General features: G+C 33.0%; 1 protein-coding gene across 6 annotated transcripts in view; it reads left to right on the plus strand.

Annotated features, from left to right (window-relative positions):
- The window catches only part of Ssbp2 (single stranded DNA binding protein 2), a 335,480-nt gene that overhangs the window by 86,080 nt on the left and 227,936 nt on the right, over positions 1-21,464 (plus strand). For 5 of the 6 annotated variants that reach the window (XM_076857059.1, XM_076857062.1, XM_076857060.1 and 2 more), the window contains exons 2-3: positions 1,476-1,548; positions 18,067-18,128. In XM_076857059.1, coding sequence (XP_076713174.1) covers positions 1,476-1,548; positions 18,067-18,128 — 135 coding nt within the window. The remainder of the gene's footprint in view (positions 1-1,475; positions 1,549-18,066; positions 18,129-21,464) is intronic. The other variant, XM_076857064.1, reaches the window with a different exon arrangement.

Below are 21,464 nucleotides of genomic sequence, written 5' to 3' on the forward strand. Positions count from 1 at the left end.
ACAGTCTAGTCAGGAAGATTTTACAATTTTTTCTTTCCCAGTAAAATTTGCCATGATGGTCAGTGAATAGGATGATAGGGTGGGAATGGTTAGTGGAGAGGCAGGTGTGTGGTATATATCTGAAGAATGTGTGCCAAGAATTACCAGCAGAAATATATGTTTGAAACTACAGGGGCATTCAGATTCTTGTCTCCTTTCTGATGCACTCTGAGGATGAGTCACTTCCACTGGGAGACACAGCTTCTGAAAACAGCAAAAACCATGTCATATGTATTAGGGTAGGGGAAAAAAGTTGAGAAGTACTGATCTAGGAAATGTTATTGAATTTGAAAAGAAATGGGAAAATGAATGAGGAAAGAATTACATGGACAGAGCACCTTATTTTGCACAGGGTTTCTTTGTGTAACAGATGCATGATTTGTTGTCATGAAAATGAAGAACATTATCACTTTTGCAAATGCCATCAATCTTTAACAATCAAAAATTCGCTTGGCAAGAGAAGTGGTGCAGTATACAGAATTGTGGTTATTGTTACATTGTATTGTTTACTGTAAACCCAACCCAATATTGGTAAATATAGTGTAGCAGAAACTGAACTGTTATGAGCTATCTGGGCAACCGTCCAAGATATCATTAAAAATACTGCCTCAGACTAATTTGGGTTTATGAATAATATTTTAACAGCTCAACTGAAATTGAGCCACATGGTGTAGCTTAAAAACACTGAATCCACAAGATAGTAAGAGTAGTGTAAGTGTATACTACACACTCAATATTATATATTTGAGCAATAAATTTATATGTAATTTTGTATTAACCTTTAAGCCGTAAATGCCCACACACTTAATATGATGTTATTTTGAAGTTTACATAATGCTGTAGTTTTTTAATGAATTTGAATGTGTTATAGACTAAAAAATTAATTGATCTAACAAACAAACCTGAACAATAAGGAGAGGTTGCTAAAAAAGTGGAAATTCAACACAAATTTTGGCATATGGTTCTGCACACAACTAGGGTTTACATTACTATTTACTGTAAAGATGGAAGGAAATAAGTTGTTGGAAAAGTGAAATAACTTAATTTATTCATTTTACCAATAAACGAATTTTACTTTAAGAGCTTATTAATGTTTATCTATAAATTATTAAGTATAGAATGAGCAGTAAGGTTTTGATAGGTGAGATGATTAAAGAGAAAAATCCATATTTAGATATTTCTTTACCCCAAAATATATATTTATCTTTTTCATTTTTTGCTGTTTTAATTAGTTTAAATTCTTTCTGAACATAAATGTATAAATTCCCATTAACATTGTACAGGAAGGATTTATTTTCTTTCACTGTTAGTATATAAAATATTTTTGCTGTGGCGGTGTTTAAAATACTTTTGCTGTGGAATGGAAAGATGTTCATTATTTAAAGAATGAATTTTACATATTTCTCTTCTCAATAAATGTTTTATTCATTTTCCAGGTTAGCACTCTATGTATATGAATATCTGCTCCATGTAGGAGCTCAGAAATCGGCCCAAACATTTTTATCAGAGGTATGTTTTATATATTTTTTTTGTATTGCATTTTGATTTCTTATATAAATGAATGAAAAATATACTTTTAACATTATTTGAAAAAATTGATTGTTATATATTATACAGTGAATGCTCAGTTATCAATATGTGTAATATAGTCTTTGTAGATTATATATAAGGATTTTTAGTATCCCCAAATGCCATTTCTGTGCCACTCATTAGCCTAGCCACCTTGCATGACAACCAATAATCAAGAAAGAAAATTTGCTTAAAAAACCACCATACCTCTAGTTTTAACAATCTTATTTTGTCATTTTTCACAATTTTGGAAAATGTGGTTTTTATTTGCTTTTATTTTGCATAGATAATAGTTCATTGCCAAAATATTTTATATTATAATGAGGGATGAGTTTTGTTATGTGGTAGGCACATAATATGCCGAAGTACATTACATATGTTACTTCTAATTTTTTATTTTATTAGAATTTTATAGTTATACATAGTGTTTGGGTTCATCTCTACAAACTCATAAATGCATGGAATTTTATCATAATTTATAATCTTCCCTTATCCCTTCCACTTTTTCTTCCTGTTCTCCTTCCCCTCTCCCTTATTCCTTCCTCTACTCTGCTACACTTCCTTCCATTTGTCTCTTGATTTATGTTTGGTTGGTTCTTTCCACCTATGTATAAAGGTGAAGTTCTCTGTGATATATTTACATATGCACATAACATGATTTAAAAAAAATTTTTAGTTGTAGGTGGACACGATACCTTTACAGATATAGTGTGAGGGTCCTACCACTGAGCTACAACCCCAGCTCACATAACATGACTTTTAAAGAATTCATTCTGCATTGCCTCCCCTTATCTATTCCTGCACTTTGTCTGTCTGTCTGTCTCTTTTTTTTAGGGGGGCGGGTTGTGGGGTTCAGGGGATTGAACTCAGGGGCATTCAGCCACTGAGCCACATCCCCAACCCTGCTTTGTATTTTATTTAGAGACAGAGTCTCATTGAGTTGCTTAGTGCCTTTCTGTTGCTGAACCTGTCTTTGAAATCATGATCCTCCTGCCTTAGCCTTCCAAGCCATTGGGTTTACAGGCATGTGCCACCAAGTCTGTCTCTTGATCTCCTTCTACGTTACGGATTTTCCCTATATCTTTATGTTATACAACCCTGTGCTCCCCCTTTCTTTTATTTTACTCTAGCTTCTGCATAAGAGAGCAAACATTTGACCTTTGAGTTTTGGACTTTGGCTTATTTCATTTAGCATGATATTCTCCATTTCTATCCTTTTACTAGCAGATGCCATAATTTCATTCTTCTTTATGGCTGAGTAGAACTTCATTTTGTGTGTGTGTGTGTGTGTGTGTGTGTGTGTGTGTGTGTGTATCTCACAGTATTTATTTATATATATATATATGTATATACATTTTTATATATATATATAATATATATATATTATATATATATATTATATATATATATATAATATATATATATTATATATATATATATATATATAATCAATCACAGTTTTTTAATCCATTCATCTACTGATGGGTACCTGAGTTGATTCTGTAAATTATCTGTTGTGAATTGTGCTGCAATAAATTTTGAGTTGCTGTCATCATGGTAGCAGTCCAATTTTAGATATTTTGGGAAAATATCAAGGAGTGGGATAACTGGGTCATATGGTGGTTCTATTTCTAGTTTTTTGAGGATTCTTCATAGTGTCTTCCAGAGTGGTTGAACTAGTCTACATATAATTTATTTGGGAGTATTCTTTCCCTTTCAATTTCATGAAATAATTTTAGAAAGACTGGTGCTAGTTCTTCTGTAAAAGTTTGGTAGAACTCAGCTAAGAATCCATCTGTTTCTGGGCTTTTCTCTTTCAGGAGGCTTTTAATTGCTATTTCAATCTCATTATTTGATATTGGTCTGTTTGGGCATTCTGTATCTTTATAATTCAATTTGAGCAGGTCATATGGGCTTAGAAATTTGTTAGTGTCTTCCAGATTTTCCAGTTTATTGGAATATAGATTTCAAAATAGATTCTGATAATTCTTTGGATTTCAGAATGGTCTGTGGTGATATTTCCTTTTTCACCTCTGTTCTTGTTGATTTGGGTCTTCACTCTCTTTTCTTTTGGTTAGTTTGATTAAAGGTATGTCCACTTTATTTATATTTTCAATGAACCAACTCTTTGTTACATTTACCCTATGTATTGATTTTTTATTCTCAATTTCATTGATTTTGGCTCTGATCTTAATTATTTCCTATATTTTACTGATTTTGGAATTTGTTCTTTTTAAGGCCTTCAGGTGGAACATAATCTTATTTATTTGGGATCTCTCTAATTTTTTAATATAGGCATTCAGTGTTATAAATTTGCCTGTTAGGACTTCTTTCATAGTGTCCCAGGAATTTTGCTATGTTATATCTCTGTTCTTATTTTTTTTTTTTTAAGAATTTCTTTATTTCTCATTTCTTTTTTGATACACCCTTAATTTAAGAGAATATTATTCAGTTTCCATGTGTTTATGTAGTTTCTATTATTTTCCTTTTTAAAAGTTTTTGATGGTTCTTTTTAAACATTTGTTTATTTACACACAGCCCTGAGAATCAAACCCAGTGTCTCACACATGCTAGACAAGTGCTCTACCACTGAGCTCTACCACAAAGCTGCGGATTTGGAGCATTAGTCCATTATGATCTGATAAGATACATGGAATTATGTTGATTTTTAAAAAATAATTGCTAATACTTGTTTTGTGGCCTAGAATATGATGTATTTTAGAAAAAGTTCCATGTGCAGCTGAGAAGAACATGAATTCAACAGTTTTGGGATGGAATAATATAAAGATATATTAGGTCCATTTGATTTAGAGTATTATTTAGGTTGGAGATACCTTTATTAATTTTGTATTTTGATGGCCTGTCTGTTGGTAGTAAGGGTGTGTTGAAATTACCCAGTATTATTGTGTTGGAGTCTATGTGGGATTTATTCAGTTTCATGGAGGTTTTATTTTATTTAAAGAGTTTTTGAAAATTTAATTGGCTGTATTAACTTGTGGGGAATTGTGTAAAATCATTATCTCTTCTTGTTGGATAATTCCCTTTCTAGGTTGTAGTTGCATTCTTTGTCTTTTCAGATTAATATTTGCTTGAAATCGGCTTTGTCAGGTAAGAGAATAGCTACTCTGGCTTGTTTTAGTGGTCTGTATGCATGAAATATTTTTTGCCTTTCTTTTACCTGTGGATGTCTTTGCCTATAAGATGAGTCTCTTGTAAATAGCATACTGTTGGATCTTGTTTTTTGATCCATTCTGCTAATCTGTGTCTTTTAGTTGGGGAGTTGAGTCCATTAACATTCAATATTAGTATGGATATGTGTTTGTGGTTTCCTGCCATTTTGATATTTTGCTGTATTTTATCCTGTCTTGATTATCATTTGGTGGGTTATTACTTTACTGAACATCCTCTGGGAGCTTTGGGAATTGTCTTTTAGTTTCTTTGTGTGCAGTTTGAATATTCTTTATTATAATGCTGGATTGGTGCTTATAATTTCTTTTAGTTTATTTCTGTCATGGAAAGGTTTTATGTACCTCTGGAATTTGAAAGTGAACTTTGCTGATATAATAACCATGGCTGGCAGTTACTTTCTTTTAGGGCTTGGATTTTCTCATTCCAGGCCCTTCTTGATTTTAGGATGTGGACTGAGAAACCAGAAGTGAGCTTTATTGGTTTGTCTCTAAATATGACCTGATGTTTTTCTCTTGCAACTTTTAATATTCTTCTCTTATTTTCTATGTTAGGCATTTTGACTATAATATGTTGTAATGAACTTCTCATTTAAATAGGTCTATTTAGAGTCCTGTAAGCCTCTTGTATTTAGATGTACATCTGATTTCTGATATGGGAAAAGTTTTTTGTAACTATCTCATTGAAAATGTTCTTTATGTCTTTAGTTTGTATCTTCATGTTCTCTATATCCCAATGATTCTCAGGTTTGGTTTTTTTAATGTTGTCTCAGAGTTCTTGTATATTCTGGTCATAGTCTATATTTTTTCCCCTTTATTCATCTGTGTACTCAAGATCATCTAGCCTGTCTTCAAAGTCTGAAATTCTGTCTTCAAGGGCTGAGGTTTTATTTTCTATGCAGTCTAATATGTTAGTGATACCTTCAAGTGAAATTTTAATTTGGTTAATCATGTCTTTCATTTCTAGGAGTTCTGCTTGGTTTCTTTTCATTGTTTCTATTAATTAAAGTGGTCTTTCATCTCCTCTAATTGTGTTTGATTGTGTTAGCAGCTTGTGTTTGCCTGTTTATACCATAAAGTTTCTCTCATCTGGACTTTGCTCAGTGCTGTGTTCCTATAACTGCTCTCTTAATTCCTTCCTTAGGTCTTCTTTTAGATCACTGAACATTTTAATAGTCAGTTTTTTTTTATAATCTTTTGCTGGAATTTCATCCATCTCATTATCAGTGGGATCCTTTGTTGGGAGATTGTGGATTTTGGAGAGAGATTTTATTTGTCTGTTTCCTCATGTTTTCAGAGGTTTTCAACTTGTGCATCAGTTGAGGTAGATTTCCCTACCTCTTTTTTTTTTTTTTTTTTTGAGAGAGAGAGAGAGAGAGAGAGAGAGAGAGAGAGAGAGAGGATTTTTTAATATAATTTTTTAGTTTTCCATGGACACAACATCTTTGTATGTGGTGCTGAGGATCGAACCCTGGCTGCAAGCATGCCAGGCGAGCACACTACCGCTTGAGCCACATCCCCAGCCCTCCCTACCTCTTTATATGAATATCCTTTTGTGTGTAATTATCTTATTTATTCTGGGACTTCTCTCTTTTTTTGATGTGTGTAGATGCTACAGGGTGGGACCTGAAGTCCTTCTCAGATTTGTCCTTCTTGGTTTGGGGCTTTTGTCTCCTCATTTGAGTTGGAGTAATTTTATGGCTGAGGAGGAGTAGACTGTGTGTGGATTGAGATTCACTGCTGCTTGATTGAGATGTGAGTATTTCTCAACTGTGGGATCTCTATTCCGTCATTTTGAAGTGACCCAATCTCTTTCCAGCCCCTCTTAGAAGAAGCGGGGAGCCAGGAGTGGACACTAATGTCAGCAACAGATGTACAACTTTATATTAAATGTCCTTTGACTGTGATAATATTTGCTGTCTCTTTGGGAAGCTGTACACCTAGGTTGTGTGCTTTGGTCTTGAGCCAGGTATGACTTGGAGTACAGCTTTCCTCTACTCTGCCATCTTCAAAATCCCCTCTAATTCTTTTAAGAAATTTACAAGGCATATTATTGCTGTTTTACTGATTAGAACAATATAACTCAGAGCATTTATATAACTGTGTCATAGTTACATAGCTTAGTGAATTATAGCCACTAGCTATATATGAACTTTGAGCAATTGAAATATAACTAATGAAATTGATAAGTACTATGTTTTAAAGTAAACATTACATTTTAAGGCTTATTTTGAACAGATAATATGAAGTATCATCATTACTTTTAAGAAATTTGACCACATATTAATATTTTGGGTATATTGAATAAAAATATATTACTAAAATTAATTTTACCTTATTACTTAATATGGCTATTTAAAAATTTACAGTGACATAGGTGATCTTATTTGTAGCCCATATTTGTATTTCTACTGGACAGTGCTACTTGAAATCACATTTTGTCTAGTGATCTTACGAGTGTAGCCTCTACCACATCAGGGATACAAAGGCAACCCATTGCCCATAATGCCCTGAATGGCTTTCTTGAGACTAAGTTGCTCCCCAAACATTAAGTTAAGGAATAATCCTATTTCTAGTTTATGTGAATTAGCCAGCCCTGTTTGGAAATTAGGAATTTTAGAGGTTTGGTCTTAACATATCACTAATTAATAAATTAATTAATTAATGAAGATCTCTAAAACATTTTTTTCTGTTCAAGGGTTTCTATATAAATGTCATACTTTGGTATTTTATTTTACTAGACAATATTTTGGCAGTCTGTCTATTAAAGTCCAAATGAATGGATATTATTCTCTTACATTATAGAAAACTTATAATGTGTTTGGGAGTGGAGTGGTTTAATTAAAGGGACCAAAGAGGATTTCATCTTTCATTATAGGATTTTTTACACACTTAAATATATATGCAAAAATGTATTATTTTATATTATTTAAACATATAAATGTTGAAAATATGTTCTCTTAAATTATCTGCATTTAGAGAGGGAAGCCTGGAGATAGATTTGTGATAACTCATTGCTGAGAACACCCCAGCATTTTTATTGATTTCAGTTGGTTAAATTTTAATAGCTTGCTATTTCCTCCCTCACATTTTAAATTTCTGCAATATATAGCTGCTTGTGTTTGCATGTACCATAAAGTTTCTGTCATCTGGGCTTTCCTCAGTGGTATGTTCCTTCTGCCTAAGTTCTTCTTCCCTTCTCTTCTCAAAAAGCTTAGAAATCCCTCTTACATGAAGACCTTTACATACTATGCTAGGAAGTTTGCACTTTATCTTCTTGGTCAAATGGACATTTCAAAAATTTTAAAGTAAAAGAATAACAATGTCTATACTCTGATGTCTATGTGACCTTATTTCTTACAAATGGAGAGTTTAAAAAAGAGAATATAATATTTTAGAGCTCTATACACTACTTGCTCTGTCTTAATTTTTCTTGGATCATGTAGAAGTGTAAGGCTGCTTGTTGTAGAATAACTTATTAACCAGTTTAGCCTTGCAGGGCTCTCTTGTCTCCCTAGATTCTCCCTAGTCTATTCCCAGGTTTTTACCTCATTCAGAACTGTTACACAAAGAACTTAAAATAGAGAGACATACTTATTTGTATTGATTATTGTGGTAAAATGGAAATGATTGAAATGACACCAATTATTTAGAAATCAAATGTTCTCACTCTGGTTCAAGGAAAGGTAGAATACTTCTTTCAACTTTGACATTCTCCCTCAGGATATGAATGAATGTGATGTTTAATGAGCTTCTCTAACTGAGGATTTACTGTTTCTTTTACTTGTATGGGCTGGCTCATTGTTATGGGTGAAGTTGTGAGAAGTTCAAATTGGAAATCCAGGCATCATCTCAACACGCAAGATGTGATTTTCTACAGCCTGATCTTTCACTTGGGCTTAGCCTTTCTAGAAGTGCCCTTGACTTAGTCAGTCAGAAATTGGAATGTTCTTGATGGGTTTTGTTATTAGTTAGAAGAGTGGAGGACATAATTATTATTAGCTCAGCATTTTTTTTTCTTAATTAAAAAAGATAGCATTGAACTAACAGTAGAAATCAAATCATTTCTCCGAATTTAGACTCTTTTGATGTTTTCTTTGATTTATGAAAGGTTTTAAACCACTACCTGTATCCTAAATATAGTTTGTCTGACTTTTCATTTTCTTACCCCTAGGGAGAGACTCAATTTTTTTTAAAGAAATATGCTCAACACAGAGAACTTCTTCTGCTTTATTAACTTTCAACATTCAGAAACTAAAAAAAGAGTGTAAGAAATCTTTCCAATTTTATATCAACTTGTTTCGTAACTTTGAATTCATTAGGAGCTATCTTTATTTCTAGTTATATTGTTTTCTTTTTTGTAATTTATTTTTTATTTTGCAGTGCTGGGGATCAAATCTGGGACCTTGATCATGCAAAGCAAGTGCTCTACCACTGAGCCATATCCACAGCCCTAGTTATATTGTTTTAATACACAAAGAATGCATGTTTGTTGTTGAAATTTTACATGGTATTTATGCTACAGAATGAGGTTAAATAGCCTTAACAAATAAAATTAAGAATTGGAATGTTGAAGAGATTATAGATTCTTTCTTTACCTTCATTTTCTTTTACTTGTTTATGATACATTACTGTCCCTTTTTTGTCATAAATTAATCACATTTACCCGAAATAGAAACTTAAAAACATCTAATAGATTGGTTCTTCAGATTGTATTAGGATTGCTAAGGTATTGAACACCATAGACTCCAAAAGTCTGTTCTGTCTTTCACCTATATGAAAAGAGTAAATAAAGTTATTATTTCTAAACTTGTTTCTTCAACTTGAATTTGGAGGCAATAGAGTGTACTGTGTAAGAGTAATACCTTTGGGTCAGACTTTCTGGGTTTGAATTATATTTTACATTTTTCTTACTAACTTGGTTTTCTTAATTATAGAAAGAAGATAATCAAAATAATGCTTCTGAATTATGCTAAGGTTTAAATGAATTAATGTACATAAATTGCTTAGCATAGTTCCTGGCAGGTAGTAAATGCCCCAAAGTGTTATTTTTTAAAATTTGTGACTGATATTTTTCTGTCTAGTGTAGTTTCTTTTTTTAGAGTCAAGTGTAAATATATATCTTATCCATACATGTATGCACCACCTATCATTTGGATGGCCCACAGTCTTCCTACCTTTTGATATTATCCTTTCTATCAAAATGGCTTCTGCCCTAGTCCCTAATATTGTAGGCTGTCAAGTTTTCTCCAACTTCTCTGAGCCTTACTTGGAGGCACTTGGGGTTCTCTTGTTACAATTTCTTGCTCTTGTTGAGTATTATTTTTCCATTCTGCTACTCCCTCTTAAGGCTAATCCCTTTTTTATGTCTGAAATTTTGTTTCCTTCATAACTTCAAAGCTCTATTACCTCACTGCTCTTGTATATAAAGGATTCTTATAGAAGGTCAGGGGATAACTGAAAAAAAATTAAGCATTGTATGGGTAACAGCATTAGCTTGAATATTAGACACAACTCATATTAATTTTTTTGATATTGCCACAAAGAGTTTCTCACTAGCTATTTTCCTGTGGGGGCAATTTGCCTCTAATCTTGTTGACACCTTGAAACTTCTCCCATTTTCTTTTTTTCTGAATCCCCCTGGATACCCAAAAGTTCTTTCTGAGATATCATTATCAGCCTCCTAAATTCTTATGTAAAGAATAATAAGAATTATGTAGAATAACAACTGTTACTTAGCTCTTTGTTGCTGTGACCTGAGAGAACAACTGAGAGGAGGAAAGGTTTATTTTGAGCTCACGTTTTCAGAGATTTAGTCCATGGTCAGCCGACTTAAATGCTTTGGGCCCAAAGTGAGGCAGAACATGATGGCAGAAGGGCATGGTGGAAAAATGATACTCTGTTCAAGGTAGCTAGGAAGCAGGGGGCAGGTTTTATATATTGTTTTATTTATTTATTTATTTTGGTACCAGGGATTGAACTCAGGGGCACTTAACCACTAAGCCACATCCCCAATCCTTATTTTTTAAAAAATTTTTATATTTTGAGACAGCCCTAAGTTCTAAGTTGCTTTCCTCTCATACTATTCTTGAGGCTGGCTTTGAATTTGCAATCCTCCTGCCTCAGCCTTTTGAACCACTGGGATTATAGATGTGTGCCACAATGCTTGGCAGAAGATAAACCTTTTTAGGGCATGCCCCCAGTGACTCATCTGTTATATTTACCACACTGTCCATTCAAACTAGAGTAAACGGATTAGATTACAGTCTCATAACCTAATCATTTCAGTTTTGAATATTCCTATATTAACATTGGAGCTTTTGGGGATCACCTCATAATTCAGCTCATAACATTGAGTATTTGTTTAGCTTTTTATAATTCTTTCCTCTCATACTATTCCTACGGACCTCTGTTTTTATGGATCAAAGAATAAAACCAAAAAAGAAAACAAAAATAAAAAAGGATTCATTATGGAGTTTTCCCTGTAAAAAAACATTTTCCTTCAAGAGGGTGTCTTCTTTCCTTCTGAAGCAAGCAGCACTGCCCAGTGAAACTTTCTGTAATTATGGAAGTGATACTTGCTTTCTAATAAGGTCCCTATTAATTTTAGGTAACTGTTTAGTACTCGACATGTGGCTGGTGCAAATAAGGAATATTAAGTTAACAATTTTAAATTATGGAAGCCACATGTGAATAAGAGGTATTATGTTAAATAACTCAGTTTTAGATTATCTACTTTAAAGTATAGTCAGACTTCTTTTCCTGTTAAACTTATATTGATTTTAATTTTTGAATTGAGATATAAAATATTTTACTTAAATTTTATTTTTTAATTTACATTTAGTTTAGTGTGTAGATGTACTCATACATGGAATATTTTAGAAAATCTGTGGGAATGTTAGGTTGTATCTAAGTTAGAAATCTTAGCAAATTTATCTTGGAACAAATTTGTATATAGGTATACAGAGTCTTCTTTATCCTTTTATGGTAGTAAAAGGATTTCTGAATATTCATTCAAATTCAAAAACTATTGTGAAGGATTCAGCAATACTTTGAAAAGTTTGGATCCCATGAGTTTCTAACCTGCTACTGTGCTGTTAGAGATGTTGTTGAAATGGGTTTGGATCTGTCAAAAAGTACTATATTGACAGGTCCAGAACTGCCAAAAAGTGCAGCAGCAACAAAAGCTTCACTTTTGAAGCCAGAGAAAGGAAGTTTCTCTTCTTCCTCCTGACTTTTGATCTCCTGCTAGTGTCTCCTGATGTCAGAATTTAACAGGAAGCCAGTTGGCAAGGAGAATAAGAAATATAATTTCCAGAATCCCAGCTCTAAGTATAGAATGGAGTATACAGAAAGGTGGATTTGGAGGTGAGAGACAATACATAAATTATTAGTAGCAGCATACCTCTCCAGAAGCAAATAAAGATGAAAAGTTAAGCAAATGTATTTGCTTAACTTTTGTGTGCACAAGTGAGCACACCTATTTATGTTTGTATCATTTTTTTCTTTGCACAGATGTTAGTTTATAATACACATTGTTCTAACTTTTGATTGTTTTGTTTCTTGTTAGATTTTAGAAATTGTTTTATATTGATTCATTAAATGTCACAATTCTCCTTTTATGGTCATAGAATATTTCATTCTATGAAATGTGCTGTGATATATTTCATCAAGCCCCTACTGGTGGAAATTAGGTTATATCCTGTCTTTCACAATTATAAATAATGCTTTAATGAACTCTTTCATATATATGAAAAAATACATATGTACATATATAAATGTAACGTGTCTGACTATATTTATATATGATAGGATAAATTACTAGAATAATTGCCATATCAGATAATATATAATTTATAATTACCTTGAGGCATATTTGCCTTCAATATATCTTGTTCATGATTCAGTGTTTGGTCTGAGTAGAAATGTTAAAAATGCTAGATCTTTTGATAGAGACAGCATAATTATAGACAAAGAACTCTAATGCAGAAATATGACAGATGAGTGGGTCTCAAGATGTATATAAAAGTCACAAGAGAATACAGCCTGTAGCTGGTCCAATGATAGAAGGAAGAGAGGTTGATAGTTCAACAGGAAATAGCCTTTTGGGGGAGGAAATACACATTGGGATTGCTATAATGGAAAAAGAAAAACTGGATAATGAGGGAAAACTTGTTGGCATAGATGCCACTCAAACATTTAACTAAGCCTGAAGTCTATGAAGCAATACAACAGAAAATACCTCTTCATAAATAACAAGAAAATTATTTTTGAAGGGCTGGGGATGTGGCTCAAGTGGTAACGCGCTCGCCTAGTGTGTGCGGGGCACTGGGTTCAATCCTCAGACCACATAAAAATAAAAATAAAGATGTTGTGTCCACTGAAAACTGAAAAATAAATATAAAAAAATTCTCTCTCTCTCCATTTCTCTCTAAAAAAATTGTTTCTGAAATGACAATTGGAATTTAGGAGTATTTTTTGTCTATTTTTCAATACTACCAATCATCAATGCATGTTTGTTAAAAAAATAACTACACATGAATAAAATTTTAAAATGGAACTAACTCTCTGTTATCATTTTTTAGAAAATAATGGTAAATTTACATTCATCCAATTGCACACACACGCATCAAAACTTAGAATCACTGTTGGTGAATGTTTCTCAGATTTTTTCTAATTTCCATTTTTTTTTCTAAGAATGCTTCAATAAATGTGGCTTAGTTTTCTACAGGGCAGGGTTAAACTTGTTTTGAGTACAATTTCATGCTTTCTGTAAACAAGTAATACCTATAACAGAGATTTATTTGGAGGCATCAATACCATTTGCTATAGAAACATATTTCTATGTAGACCCATCTCTTCTTTGCAAATACTTAAAGCATAGCTTTACTTGTTTTTCATTCAATAACTATAAAAGGGTGGCTTTTCTGTTCAATATGATGGATCAATATTGTAGCTGCTCCTGGCACAGATTTATAATTTAAGGTGAAAAAGATGAATTCTACTCACTATATAGTAAAAAAAAAATGTTATGAGGCAGAAAGCAATGATGAATGTGAAGCATTTTGAGTTTTTTTTAAGGAATAAATAATATGTAATATTTTAAAAATACACACGGATTGTCTTCAGACTTCCTCACATAAAAGACCATATCAAATATAAACCATACAGGTAGTTTCTTAGAATATTTTATCTCCTGAAATAGCTTGTGATTGGTGTTGGATGTGCATGAGGGAGATTGTTTAGTGACTGATGTGTTGCAATGGGACTTGTTAGACTATGAGTCTAATCCTACTGCCAGCATTCCCTGGCACTGAGACCTAGTTATGTCACTTTAACTGCTCCATAAGTCATCTCACATTCTTCTTTTAATTAAAAGCAGTAATTAATTAGCAATATTTGCTTTATTTTATTAGTATATTATGCAAAGTCAAAATCAACTGAGATGAAATAAAAGAACACTGCTTTGAAAAATTTTGTGTTCATATGATTAGGTTGATTTCAGTGATAAGGAGTATTAGTGTGTGGGGGATGCATTTGTGAGGACCCATTCTTATGCCCTTTCAGTGAGACATAAGTTAGTGTAAGGCAAAAGATTAAGAGAAGAATGAGACAGGGTTTGACTAAATTATACTTTCATCAGGACAGCAGAGTTTCATTTCTCTTAAGTTTTAATTTTAGTCAGCTTTTCTTCTGCTTTGACCAAAAGACCTGACAAGAACAATTTTAAGGAGGAAAAGTTTATTTTGGTGCTTACAGTTTCAGAGGTCTCAGTCCATAGACAGCCATTCTTCAGAACTCAAGGCCAGTCAAGAACATCATGGTGGGAGAGTGTGGTAGAGGCAAGCAGCTGAAGACACTGTACCAGGAAGCAGAGAGAGCAAGCTCTGCTCAATAGGACAAAATATATTCCCAAAAGGCACGCCCCAGGGACCCACCTCCTCCAGCCAAACCCTACCATACCAGCCCACAGTTACCACTCAGTTAATCCCTATCAAGGGATTAATTCATGGATTGGGTTAAAACTCTCATAACTCAATCATTTCACCTCTAAACCTTCTTGCATTGCCTCACACATGAGCTTTTGGGGGACACCTTACATCCAAACCATAACAAATCTCACTAACTATTGTTACTTATTTTTTAGGAACCAATAAGACACAGTGTTAATCAACTAAAATAATCAAATAAAAAATTGACATATATGTACAAGGTGACATATGTACAAATATTTGTGTGATTTTTAAGGAGAAGTCAAATTAGGGTCTGACTTATATAACATGTCCTAGTTTATTGTTCATATTTAGTATTTCTAACTTCATTAATTACTGGAAATTCTTAATTTAATACTCTTAAAATGGTTATCACATTTCTAATCTTTGGAAAAAGTTTGTATTTTGAGAACAAATTACTTGTCTACTTCAAAGTTCTCATTGCATTGTATTTATGTAATTAAGAACTCTAAAAAATGCTTCAATGATAGTAATGGTACTTAAGGCTTTGATCTCTTCCTTTAAGTTGCCACCCCTCCCCATTTAGGGCCACTTTTTGAGTTTATTTTATGTTTTACAATTTTGATTTTTTAAAGTCCTTTGGGGATAAAATAACTGAGTTCTTGTGGGACTTCATAGTAGATGATATAAAGAATTGGTTGACTTTTTTTGAAATATATAATTATATTTGTTTACTTTTTCAAAATGTTAAGGACCTTTCAACAAATTGTGATGCTTGGGGTATTGTTAAACCACTTTTTATTATTTTAACTAAAAAAGACAAGGAACATACTTACACACAGAGTTTATTGTGAGGCATTTCTGGATCTTATTATTTAAAACTATGAACTAACTTCATTATTTTCCTCTTTTTTTTCTGCCCCTTTACTACTCTGCCTCCTTCTGTACCATTTGTAATCTTCTAGTATAAACACAATTTGCCCCCTTCCCCCTTTTAATTAGTTTATGATCTACCTTCCTACAAAGCATAATCCTGAAGAAAGGGATTTTTATTGTTTGTGTTCACTGCTATCCAGTGCTTTGAAAAGATACCATATAAATGCCCATACAGATTTCAAAATTCCAAATTTACTTTGTAAAACGTACTTAGTCTGAATTTTTAATTTTTGAGAGATATTGACTTTATTTTAAATTTTTGTAATGGTGAACTCAAAGTCATATGAAATATAAATACTTGGAAAGTTAATATCACCTTGTTTTTTTTTTTTAAAAAAAACTCTTACTTCATTCATAACCTATAAAATTAGAAATTTGTTTTAAAATGCAATCCTTAATGTATAACTTAGTCTACATATTAAGCCCAGTCTCTTGAAAATTCCTCAGTGGTGATAATTGATGTTCATATTGATGATTTTGATATGCCTTAAGATCCTGAAATGCCTTTTGATTCACCAAAAGGAAGGAAGGAACAATGGAAGGCAGGCAGGCAGGCAGACTTCAAAAGTTAAGTTCTCCTAGAGAACATTATATTAAGCGTAATAAGTCAGGCATAGAAAAACAAATACTACATGTTCTCACTTATATATGGAAGCTAAAAAAAAAGTTGATCTGGTAGAAGTAGTGAGCCTGGATGAGTGTAGGGAAGGCAAGGACGGAGAGAGGATGGTTAATAGGTACAAGGGTGCAGTTGGACAAGAGGAACAACTTCTAATGTTCTAAAGCACAGTAGGATAACTACAGTTGACAACAATTAATTGGATATTTCAAAATAGCTAGTAGAAAGTATTTTGAATGTTTCCAACACAAAGAAATGATAAATGTTTGATGTGAAATGTAATACCAGTTATCATGATCTTACCATTACATGCTATATACATCAATTGACATAGCACACTGTATTACATAAGTATGCAATTATCTTGTGTCAATTTATTTTTTTTAAAAGCTGGGTTCTCTTTAGATTGATTTCCTTTTTGTCATCTGAATACATGGTAAATCAACTAAATAGAACACAAATTCCAAAATTTTTAAAATAAATAACAGCTTAATTTGTTTAAATGATTAACATTTTACTGCTTCCATTTATATCAGAAGCATAGAAAAATTTTCCTTAGTTTCAACTCTAATTGCTGTTTTTCCTAGTTGTACGTATGATTTCCACCAAGGTATTTTATACTGTTTTGATGAGTAAGTAAAAATTGTTTGGCATGTACCTAAATACTTGAATATTTATCACTGGAGTTTTGTGAGTACTGGTGACACTGACGCTGGAATAAATTTTTATAGCATTGCTTTTCTAGGTAAAAGAAAAAATACCCACAGTAGCTAACAGTTATCAGGCATTTACTGTGTCAGTCACTCTAAGTGATTTTCATGTACTAACCAGTTTATTCCTTACAGCAACCCTTGGAAGTAGGTAACTACTATTATCCCTTTTTATAGATGAGGAAGTGGAGGCACAGAAGACTTAAGTAACTTCCCTCAGTTCAGACAGCTAATATATACAAAAGCTAAATTTATGCCCATGCCTAATTCTGCTTCAAAGGAATATATTTTTAGTATTCTATTTTATAGGGGGCCATGGGGTGGTGGTGTATCAACCAAGATACAGATATACTAATTAAAAGAACATTAAATGTTTCAACAGAGAGAATATAATATGGGGAAATACAGGTTTAAGAGAACAAGGAACTGCAGAATGTATGAAGTTATATAAATCAATAATTGCCACAAGTAAGCAATAGGGCTGATGGATCAAAATAAAGAAGTGTGGTTATCAGAATATTAGAGGGAAAACCCCCACAACTGAGTCTTAAACTTCTAAGGAGAGACAACTTTCTGGCTATAAGGCCCCACTGAGCTTATGAGGTACCAAGCATCTCAAATTGCACAGAAAGATGGATTTGGGGTTGAGAGAAGAGCCTAATAACTTGTATAATGGGAAGCAAATTCAGGGAAATAATGGCAACATCTTCTCTCATAGACTAATTCAGTTTACAAATCACTATGTAAAATCAGTACTAGAAAAACTCCAGCAAAGAATAATGTGAAAAAGATGAAAAACATTAAATTTACCTTTTAAAATGGGAAAAATAGGGGCTGGGGTTGTGACTCGGCAGTGGAGAGCTCGCCTAGCACATATGAGGCCCTGGGTTCGATCCTCAGCATCACATAAAAGATGAGTAAATGAAATAGAGATATTGTGTCCAATTACAACTAAAAAATAAAAAATTTAAAAAAAAATGGGAAAAATATTGTTTTGTATTATGTATGGGAAAAAGTATTAGGAAAGTATTTAATATCTTTTTTATTCATTTTAGATAAGATGGGAAAAAAACATCACATTGGGGGAACCACCAGGATTCTTACATTCTTGGTGGTGGTAAGTATCTTTTATTCCATTTTTACTACATTGATAATGCATTTCAGTAGACTTGCACTATACTTGTTTATATTTCATACTTCTCTTTTAATTTTTACTTTCTAATATTGTTATTTGAAAGCCAGCACTTTTAAAAGCAAAACTCAAAACTAGCGTTAGTGTTTTTTGACTTAAAGATGTTACTATTTAGTCAAGATGGAATTGACTATGTGGAATCTCCAACTGTAAGTATGATTATCGTATTTGTTTGTTAGGACTGCCATAACAAAATATCAGAGAAAAAATGGCTTATACACAGTCAGGAGGACAGAAGTCTAAGATCAAGGTGCTAGAATGACTGGTTTCTGATGAGGCTTGTAGACAGTCACCTTCTCACTATGACTTTACATGATAGGGAGAGAGAAAGAAAGAAAGCTTTTTGTGTCTCTTTTTAGAAGGGCACTATTCCCACAATGAGGGTCATACCTTTGTGACCACAACCAAATGTAATTATCTTCCAAAGGTCCACTTCAAAATAAATTTGAAAGTTAGGACTTCAACACATGAATTTGGACAAGGTATATAATTCAGTCCATAGCACATTTCCTTTTTTTACTTGCAGTGGCAAATGAGGATTGTACTTTTTTTTTTTGATTCTCTGCTCACTGACTATGTATAAGGTTGCTGTGAAGAGGCCTATTAAATTTTCATAATGCTAGACCACTTCATAAGCTTCAGAACACCATTCCTGTTTCTTCCTTGAAGCCTCACTTTTCCTCTTGAGGGATTGGGAATGGGAGATAATAATTTGATTGGCTAACCCTATTCCAAAATAATAACCATCCATCAAATGGAAAATTTCTAAGAACAAGAGGGTTATAAATTACAAATAAGCAGGCACTGAAACAAATTTATCTTCATTTCCTCAAGATGTAAAAGCATATTCATGAGAAATGGTTTCCTGATAAAGTGCTAAGCAGATACTGAACTATTCATATGTATTTTTGTTTCTTGTTTGCTTTGAAGATCACAATTTTATATTTTTTTACATTTCTGCCATATGGGTGGTAACTTTTAAGTTTTATTTATTCATATGCTTTAAGCAAATTTCTCTTTGCAATCTTAGTAAAATTTATTTATTGCATACTGTCAACAAATACTTATCGAATGCCTTGTATGTATCAGGTGCTATACGAGATACTGTGGACACACCAGTGAATAAAATGGGTACACATCCTTCCCCTATTGTTGATGACAATTTATTGAGGAAAACAAATAGCTCAATAAGCAGTAAGAAAGAAATGTTTTATGGAATGTGCAGAATACCATCTAGCACATACTGAATACATTTCACCTGGAGAAGCTTTTATCTAAGCCAAGATTTTAAGTATATAGGGAGTTACTCAGAGAGACATGAAGAGATAAAGAAGAGGAATTTTCTGGGTCAATCCTATGATGTTTGAAGAGGAGGGGTAGGCAGAAAGAGTATAGCATGTAGAAAGAATGGAAAGAATTTCAGTGTGTTGGAAATTGAGGTGATAGATGATTAGGGATGAGTCTGGAGAGAGAAACTGGGAGTTTGAATTTACTTATAAAGACAATCCATGCAGGTAAGTTTTTCAGCAGGAGAGTATTCATCTTAGAGTAATGTATCTTAATATCATTGTAGTTATATAGAGTAGAAAATGGATGGAACATGAATCAATCCAGAAGTAGAGAAGTACTTAGAAATTTATTTCAGTGAGAAGAGAATGGTTACCTCAGCTAGTGTATAATCAATGAGTATCAAGAGAAGTGGAAGGATGTGGAAGATGTAAGTGTTGAAATAGCATTGACAGGATTTGGTGAAAAGTTCAGCTTTGTGGGCATGCTGGAAGTACATGGCATCCTGGTGGAGATTTGATTTAGGCAGCTGGTTAGGTATATCTGATATGTAAAAGAAAGAAAGATGGGTAAATGGCATTTCCCATGTGTGAGGAGAAAAAATGGACTTTGTATAAAAAATTTGGATACTTAACATTTAAGAGGTGAGGAGGAAGAATAGGCTACAAAGGAGACAGAAGACTCAACTAAAGAGGTAGGAAGAAAACTAGGAAAGTGTACTATCTGAGATACCAACAATAAGGGAGGGTTTTGAGAAAGAAAAAAATGTTTAAAAATGTCAACTGTGACTGAAAGGTAGAATAATAGGAGTGGATATGTCCTTTCTGGACTTAGTGAAAAGGTTATTGTTGACTTGTGCAAAATGAGAAATGAGGGCTGGGGTTGTAGCTCAGTGGCAGAGAGCTTGCCTAGCACGTGTGAGGAGAAAAAAGAAAAAGAAAGAAAAGAAGAAAAAAGTTTAAAAGTGTGAACTCTGCAACTCTGGCTAAAAGGTACAATAACAGGAGAAGCATTTCCTGCTTATTGCCTTGTACACTAATCTCTCAGCATCTTCTTTAAAAGAAGAAAACAAAAATTCTTTTCTAGTGCCATGAATGTGGTTGCTTAGTACATTATTTAATGCCATCATCTTTTTAATCTCCTGAAAGCATTTCTTACTAGAAGTCCTGTGGTGAATCGCACATGGTCAGTTGTGGTTGTGGGTTTCCCCTGTTTGTCTCACGTACATATGGCAGGAGCAGGTGCAATTGTTTGGTTGAGAATTCTTCCTGTATTTAGAACAACGGTTCATTACAGTTAAGCATCATCATAAGTGCTGTGTTTGGGGGTTTTAGGACTGATCTCTTACATGATATTATAAAAGTCAAATTTTCATTTTTACAGTATGTTTTGATGATATCTAGATCTTCACTATAAATTCTTAGCTATTTTCTGATAGTCATTGAGTCTCTTCACCTATTAATACCTTTATACTCTGTAAGTTTTGAATTAGCTTCACAAGTGGCATAAAAAGCATCTGAGACTTGTCTTTCTGTTGGATCAGGGTTAACAGTGAGAATTTTAAGTTTTCTGTTATAGCATTAATTTTATTTCTTGTACCTATTTATCTTTTACTACCTTTCTTGTGAATATAACCTAGTCTCATACAATTGATGGTTGGTAATAAATTATTGAATTTATAGATGGGTGATAATAAATTACAGATATTTTTTGCATCTGCTTGACTAGCTTTTTTTGTTACCAGTTGTCAGAAGGTGCATATAAAAATCTTACCAGTTGGGCTGGGATTGTGGCTCAGTGGTAGAGTGTGTGCCTAGCACAGGCAGAACCCGGGTTCGATTCTCAGCACCCCATAAAAATTTTAAAAAGGGACTGTGTTGTGTTCATGTACAAAAAAGATATCTCTCTCTCTCTCTCTCTCTCTCTCTCTCTCTCTCTCCTTTCTCCTCTAAAAATAAATAAATAAGTAAAATC

The sequence above is a fragment of the Callospermophilus lateralis genome, chromosome 5, assembly GCF_048772815.1.
Source record: "Callospermophilus lateralis isolate mCalLat2 chromosome 5, mCalLat2.hap1, whole genome shotgun sequence".
NCBI classification, from domain to species: Eukaryota; Metazoa; Chordata; class Mammalia; order Rodentia; family Sciuridae; genus Callospermophilus; species Callospermophilus lateralis.